We start from the raw sequence: 8326 nt of genomic DNA on the forward strand, positions 1-8326 counted from the left end.
AAGCAATATTAAAACATCTGCAAGTAACAGTTTTGTTGTTGTTAAGTGCTATCATGTTGGTTTTGACTCATAGCCACCCTGATAGGGTTTCTGAGCAGAGCTGGTGGGTTTGAACCATTAAACTTGTAGTTAGTGGTCTAGTGATTATTTTACAGCGCCACACCAGGACTCCAGGTAACCCATACCACTGTGTTGACTAGAAACCTGGGTCAGCTTCTTAGAAGGATTCTATGCGAACCACTATACCACCAACGCAAGTAGCAGTTTATATGGCTATATATACATGGGTGTTTATAGATACAATTATACTTACAGTCTTGCTCTCATCAGACTTTTGGGAAATATTGTCAAAATGATATTACCTTTAATCAAGAGCTAGATCTTCAGAGATGGGACATTTCCACTTGAAAGGATGAGCAGCCCAGCCTTGAGTGGCTAGAAGAACAGAAGATACTTCTTGAAAGGAAGTCTGACAGGAAAAATACAAAACAATAGAGGCAGACCGACTGTTACTACAAGAACAAGCAAGTTGCTTGCCCAGGAGATATCAAGGCAAGTGGTCGGGTCCCTTCAGGGCAAACCCCTTCCAAGACTAAGACTCAATGGGAATACTCGCTCTGATTGGTGACTACGTTTGTCACCGATAAGGGGAAGTGAGTGAAAAACAGCAATGAAGTGGTGAGCTAAGCCCTACAACGTTCAATAGACTCCTGTGAACCCGGGTGGAGACCTGGTTGGCCAGCAGTGTGGCAAGACCTGGGGACTCTTGGGCCCAGAGTCAGTGACATGGCCACAGAAGACTAGAGTGAAGAATGAAGTGTCCAGCTGGTAAGAAGAGAGGGCATATGTCAAGAACACCCACACTTGCAGGTAATACCCACTTGACCTGGCTTCAATGACTGGATGATCAGAGCTCAACTAGAAGAAGAAAGAAGAGGGAAAAAAAAAGAGTAATCTGATACAATTTCATGAACTTGACCTACACATATGGATGCAGGAGCTCAAAAGAGGGAACAAATCCTTACAGCAAGGATCATTCCCTCACTCTCTGTGAGGGCTGGAAATGTAAAGGTAGACATTTTGTAGCAAAAGGAGGGGAGTGGTTGACTTTGCAGTCCAGGAGCTGAGGTCCCTGGGACCATCATGGGAGAAGAGAGGAGTGCGGGACCTTACCCAGAGAAACAGCGACACCATAGATGGAGGCAGAGACGATGGCATGGAGCAATGGAGTGGCTGGGGACTTTAGACCCAGAGAGGGAGAGGGGCTGTGTGCTGACGACCAGGTGGAAGGCTTGCAGGGTATACTCCTTGGTTGGTTGATGATGCATGGAGGGGATTGTAACCATGGCAGTGAAATGATATATGATAGGATGAATGTAAAACTAATGTTCTCCCATGTAAACCATCACATAATTCACAATAAAACATTTAAAAACAAAAAACATGGTGTTTTACCTGGCATTCTGTTATCCTCATTTCAGCTAAGGTACAATTTAATAGATAATGGCAATTTGTGTTCATAATTTGAGGAATTGAAAGATCTGAAAGTGCCCTTTAGGTCTTTAAAGTAAAGCACGATAAAATAATATTAGCTATAGTTAATAAGTAAAAAACTTTGGTATAGTTTGAACAATTTTTTATGGCCCTTTAAGTCATTGAAAATTGAGAAACCATAACCTTTAATTAACCAGGAAAACCCAGGCACTCAACAGACAATTCATGAAAAAGGAAACGTGGCCAGTGCAAAACATTTCCTCTTCTTGTAAACCTTAGACTGAGGGTGTCCCTCACCAATTATATAGTGTCCCTCTGGGCCTCAGAACTTTCCACCAGCGCTAGGTCTCTATGGTGATGCAGCCGGCTGCTGAAGCGGAAACACAGGTGGTGATGAGGCCGTAGGCAGTGGGCACCCATAGGGGAGAAGCGTTGGCTGTGGAAAACCACGCAGGCCCATCTGGAACTTCTGAGGCTGAGGGCAGCCATCTGGACGGGACCCCCCGTGCCCTGGGTGGCCGGTTGCGTGTCCCAGCCGGTCCAGGACAGCAGGCTGCACATTGCCTCCAGGCTGGCGACTCTGATGGCTTTCACCGCAGCGGGGTCAGAAGGCTCCCTCTGGGACCCCACTCCCATTGGTGATTACAATGCACCCTTCCTGTGCCCTCAGAGTCAGTGACTCAGATGAAAGGAGTCCATTCTGTCCACCCCCTGGTCTCATGCAGCCCTTCAGCATTCCCGTTCAAATTACACTCCAGGGCAGCCGGAGGCATCAGGGGAGGTAAGTCACCACCAGAATCTCTCAGTCGTGTGTGCAGCTCTTGAACAAGTGGGTGGAAGAGAAGCGGCCATGTAGGTTTGGGAGCTGAGCTTGTGCACCCTGTCCTTTGAGGGCACCCACTTGCCAGGTCTCCCCAGCAGCGTGGACGCAGTGGGGCCACATCTTTTCTTGTTGACTTCCTTTTCTGGGTGGCAAATTCTTTTTGAATCACCACTGGAGCGCTGGTGGCCCAGTGGTTCAGTCAGCATTTAGAACCTACCAGCTGACCCTCAGAGAAAGCTGTGACAGAGACTCCCCGAAAGATGTACAGCCTTGGAAACCCTGTGGGGTAGTTCTCCTCTGCCCTAGAGGGCCACTAGGAGTTAGAATTGACTTGACAGCAATGGGATTTTAGTTTGTATCTCCAGAACATAGATTATAATCCAGTTTATAGTTGGTGCTCAGTTAAGTATCTCTTGGTTGAATGAAGGAATGAGAAACAGATCACTAGCATCAGGTCTCATTGGTGAAACATACTTTGGTCTTACCCAAGTCTTGTTGTTGTTGTTAAGTGCCATCGAGTCAGTTCCAACCCATAGAGACTCTGTATAAGGTTTCCAAGGAACAGCTGGTGAGCTTGAACCACTGACCTTTGGTTCAAACTAACTTTGCAGGCCAGTACATTAACCCACAGCACCACACCAGGTCTTGGAATTGCCAAGTCTGAATTCAAATCTTAGCTCTACAAGCTGGATGGTTTTGGGCAGGTCACTTAAAATCTCTCTGCCTCTGTTATTCATCTTTGAAATGGGGGTAGTAATAGTTCCTACAAAGCCCTGCATTGCTAACTGCAAGGTGGGCTGTTCAAATCCTCCAGCCACTCCTTGGAAACCCTATACAGGGTTGCTGTGAGTCAAAAACCGACCCGAAGTCACTTAACAACAACAACAAGACTTGGGTAAGATGAAATGAGGTATCAGATATGAAGCACAGTAGCTATCCCGTTATATACTCTACATCATATAACAGTTGTTATTACCCCTTACCGCTATTCAATAAGAGGGAAGTGAAATAGTTAGGTTGTCTTCAGGACCTGTCTTCAGAGGGGCTGAGAGCCCTGAGCGAAGCTTCTCTGAAATTAGCACTCCTTGTACCTGTCTGCACTTGGGGCAGTGATGAACACCATCACTGAGAGAAAAGCAATGACTGAGGGTGTTTGAGGAATGTGGCATTGAAGGGTTACTCTTAAGAGAGGTACATTTCACATTAGAATTCATTCTATCTGGAAACCTGATGTAGGATCAGCACCGGACTGCTAACCACAAGATCAGTGGACCAAACCCTCCAGCTGCTCCTCAGAAACCCTAAACGGGGTTGCTATGAGTCAGAACTGACTTGACTGTGCTTACCAACAACAATCTGGAAACTTAGAAGATTTGTTAGTGGTTCAAGTGGAGCTGGGAGTCAAAGTAGGAACATGAAAGACCTTAAGGGCTATCTCATTACCCACTTCCATTATCCTTGCAGTACTTTTGTGGATGCTGGAGAAACTGCAGGAGGAGAGTGAGATATAGGGGATAGATGGAGGTAGTTTCCTGAGTGGCCCAAATGGTTTGCACTGGATTACTAACTGAAAGGTTGGAAGTTCGAACCTGTCCTTGGGGGGAAAAAAAAGCTTGGCAATCTACTTCCATAAACATTGTAGGCAAGAAAACCCTATGGAGTTCGGTTCTACTTTGTTGTAGCTCATGGAGTCTCAATTAGCCTGAATTGACTTAATGATAACTTTCTTTATTTTTCCTAGGGAGTGAGGGAAAAAGGAGACAGATTAATACCAAAGAGAAACAAAGAGATAGCGGCAAAACGACTTCTCTGCTAGAAAAGGCTTTTGTGAAAAGACAAAGTATGACAAAAGATCACATGACAAACAGACAAGTGAACAAGTTTTAGTGTTCCATTCATAAAACATTGCTGTTGTTAAGTGCCATCCATTCGGTTCTGACTTACAGCGACCCTATCCCATTTTCATTTCTGAAATGCACACTTTGATTATTATTCCATCCTCTTGCCAAACTAGAATGAACCATGTTGACCTAACTCCATCTCATTTGCTGTTTCAAAGAAGTTGTTAAAGAATTTTGCAATTAAAAAGGAGGGGAATGATTGATTTTGCAGTCTAGAAGCTGAGGTCCCTGGGACCATCAAGGGAGAAGAGCGGAGAGCGGGACCCTACCCAGAAAAGCAGTGATGCCTGAGGTGGAGGCAAAGATGATGAAAAGGAGAGATGGAGCGACTAGATACTTTAGACCCAGAGAGGGAGAGGGGCTGTGTGCTGACGACCAAGGGTTAGGATGCAGGGAATACCCTTTGGTTGGTTGATGATGCATGGAGGGGATTGTAACCATAACAATGAAATGATATACGATAGGATGAATGTAAAGCTAATGTTCTCCCATGCAAACTATCACATAATTCACAACAAAACATTAAAAAAAAAATTTTTTTTAATTTTGCAGTTAAAAATAGAAGAGTAAAAATAATGATCAGATTCTCCTCTGCAACAAAAACAAATTACAGGGAAATATTAATTTAGCATGCCAAATGCTTAGGTACACGCGAAGTATGTGTTGGATGAGTTGCAGCATTTTTCCGAGGAATACTTCTTGCACAAGCCAGTGTTGGCAGGAGAGGCTGCTGACTTCTTTGGAGCTCAAACCCAGATGAGCAAGTTCAAGTTCTGAAACAGAGTTGACCTCAGGCTAAGTCAGCTGTTGTTTGAAACAGAGTTGACCTCAGGCTAAGGAACCTGTAGTGATGTGTGGTACAGATCTAGACTCAGGTCTAGTGGGAAAGTCAGTCTAACCTGCAGGAAGAAAGCAGAAAGGATGGCTATTACCCTGACTATGAATAAAACATCTGAAGGTAACACAATGATTAGAATTGGAGAGCTGCATATTGTTGGCAAAAAGGAATGAAAATGCTTTTCACCCATCTCACTGACTAGAGAGCAAATTCGATACTATTTAAGTGTTTTGGAGTCCTTGGATGAAAGGTGCTTATAAGTAACATATATTTAATTACAGTTAAAAATTTAAAAATTCAAAAGATTTACATTAGTGTCATGTAACAAAATGTGCATAAAATGTTGAATGGGAAACTAATTTGCACTGTAAACTTTCACCCAAGCCACAAGAAAATGTTCAAAAATAAATAAAGCATAAGCCTTCTAGAAAGAGGAAGACAGGGAACTGAGAGACAGGTTACATCAAGGATATGAAGAAAGAAAAAAAAAAATCAGTGACTATACTCTATTGTTCTGAGTCCAGCATTCTGTTCAGGACCTCCATACAGCTCTGTGAGAAGCAGACAGCTGGTATTTTTGTGATTCGGCACCCAAACAACCTGCTTAAATGTTCTCTCTCAACCCATCCTTACCCATGTTTTATGTTTCACTGGAGGGAAATGTAGGAAGAATGTGAGGGGCACAGAGTTGGCTACTTGGAGAGATGATGGCATGAAACTCCCCACCATGTAACAGAAGATGATGAGATGGGGAGAGTAATGCCTTAAAGTAAAGTATGTGAAGTCAACCAAGAGCAGAGACAGGGCAGGAAAGAGAGATCTTAGAAGGAGTTCTTGCTTGCCTGGACAGAGAGTGAAAGAGAGGAGAGGAGGGGTAACAGGGAAAATGCTCAGTTGAGGCGAGGGCTGTGAAGGAGAGATGGTTTGAATCTCTTCACCATCTTTTTCTGGGCTTGGCAGTCACCAACTCAAAAGTCAGTCAAACTCCTTCCCAGATTGCATCAACCCCAGCTGAGCCACAGCTGTCCTTGAGAATGTGAGTTGAAGAACTTCTGTCTTGCTGTGGTTGTTATGTGCTGTTGACTTGGTTCTGACTTATAGTGACCCAGATCAGCAGTTTGAATCTACTAGCAGTTCCCTGGGAGAAAGATGAGACTTTCAGCTCCCATAATGATTTACAGGCTTGGAAACCCTATGCAGAGTTGCTTTGAGTCTAAACCAACTTCACAGCCCATAACAGCCACCATCACCACAGAGTTTCCGAGGCTGTAAATCTTTACAGGAACACAAAGTCTCATCTTTCTCCCTCAGAGTGGCTGGTGGGTTTGAACTTTTGACCTTGTGGTTAACTGTTCAGTGCTTATCCTAAAGTGTCATCAGCACTCTGGATCTTGTTTCAAATGCTTTGTTTAAATAAGCCAAGCATATCAAAGAACTTAGTCTCTCAGTTTCTTTAGCTCTCCTGAAGAGAATCTTGACTGTTATACCCTGCATGGAACCCTCACTATATACACAGGACTATGTTAAGCACTGGAGATAGAAAAAGGAATAAGACATGGTGCTTGCTTAACAGCGTTTGATATTTAGTTGTCCATGTGTCATTCACTGCCCATTACTAACATCCATTCTCCTAAGGAAGCAGCTCAGTTCCTCATGTTGTCTTTGTGATGAGGGTCACTCTGTTAAGTGAAAATAACAAAGAGTTCATTACAGAACTGTTTATAGTCTCAGAAAACTAGAAACAACCTAATATTCACCAGTATAGAAGTAGTAAAGGAAATTGTGGCATAGTCAATTGATGAATTGTTTTGCAATAAAATGGTTAGAAAGTATTGCTGTTGAAATAAGAAAGTACTAATTATGTTAAATGCTATTTCTAGAAATTATTTTGGCTTTTTAAAATATTAGGTTAGTCATTGTATTTTAGAGTTTCTTACTCTTTCTTGATAGCTTCAATCCTTTTATTTCCTTAAAAACTCATCTTTTATTCTGTTCAAATTTTTGAAGTGTTCGTGGATCTGATTATGTTGTCTGTTTTTTCTTACTCGGAGGCCATTCATTTCTCTATATGCTTTGTGACTTTTGAATGAGAACACACATTCTTTGGAAGTTTATCTATGGGAATCCTTTGAGGCCTAAGGTGAAGGTGGGTTCCTCCAGAGAAGATAGGTATTTACTTTTGCCAGATGCCAGAGGGCAGGGCATACTTGAAACAACATTAAACTAAATACTTATCTTGAGGTTTTTGTATTACACAAACATTGTGAATTCAGGCTATGGTCTCCCCTGAGGATCACCTTAAGGTTATAAAATCTCAGGGGAAATTTTAATTTTCCTCTTCTACTCACTGCGTAGTGGTTATGAATCAGCCTGCGAACCTTAAGGTCAGTGGTTCGAAACTACCAGCCGCTCCGCGGGAGAAAGATGAGGCTTTCTACTCCCGTAAGGATTTACACCCTCAGAAACCCTGTACAGGGTCGCTATGGGTCGGCTCCGACTCGAAGGCACTTAACAACAACAACAACAACAACAACACTCACTATGTGGAATGGGAACTCAGAGAAGGAAATGGACTAATAATGTCCATTAAGGACATTTGAACATGGTAAACTTGAGTCTCAGTTTTCACAGCTGAAGAGTCATGGGCACAAGAGACAATGCCCAGGACCCATCCCAGTTGAAGAATTTAGGATAACACTCAACTAACTGAAGCTAGGACCCCAAAGGGTCTCACACGCAGTGAAAGGTTGAACTAGAAATAATCACCCACACACATACATGCACTGTGGGAGATGGCAAAGAAAATGCGTTTCTCATCTCTTGACAGTGAGTGGTGTTGTTGTTAGGTGCCATTGAGTTGGTACCAACCTTATGCACAGCAGAACAAAACACTGCCCGATCCTGGACCAACCTCACTACTGTTGCCACGCTTGAGTACATCAATGCTGCCACTTGGCCAATCCATTTCATTGGGGATCTTCCTCTTTTTCTTTAACCCTCCACCTTAACAAACATGATATCCTTCTCCAACGACTGGTCCCTGATGACAATATGTCCAAAGTATGAGAGATGAACTTTGGCTATCTTGGCCTCCAGGGAGCACTCTCGCTGTACTTCGTCCAAAATGGATCTATTGGTTCTTTTGGCAGCCCATGGCACTTTCAGTATTCTCCTTCAACACCACAACTCAAAGGCATCAATTCTTCTATGGTCTTCCTTATTCACTGTCCAGCTTTCACATGCATATGAGGTTATTGAAAATACCATGGC

At 43.2% G+C, this 8326-nt stretch overlaps 1 protein-coding gene across 2 annotated transcripts in view; it reads left to right on the forward strand.

The window, feature by feature from the left end:
• The first annotated feature begins 2213 nt into the window (after positions 1 to 2213).
• KCNMB3 (potassium large conductance calcium-activated channel, subfamily M beta member 3) overlaps positions 2214 to 8326 on the forward strand; it is a 28603-nt gene continuing 22490 nt past the window's right edge. For both annotated transcript variants that reach the window (XM_006867705.1, XM_006867704.1), the window contains exon 1: positions 2214 to 2275. In XM_006867705.1, the coding sequence (XP_006867767.1) occupies positions 2214 to 2275 (62 nt within the window). The remainder of the gene's footprint in view (positions 2276 to 8326) is intronic.

Source organism: Chrysochloris asiatica, unplaced genomic scaffold, assembly GCF_000296735.1.
Source record: "Chrysochloris asiatica unplaced genomic scaffold, ChrAsi1.0 scaffold00108, whole genome shotgun sequence".
Classification (NCBI taxonomy): domain Eukaryota; kingdom Metazoa; phylum Chordata; class Mammalia; order Afrosoricida; family Chrysochloridae; genus Chrysochloris; species Chrysochloris asiatica.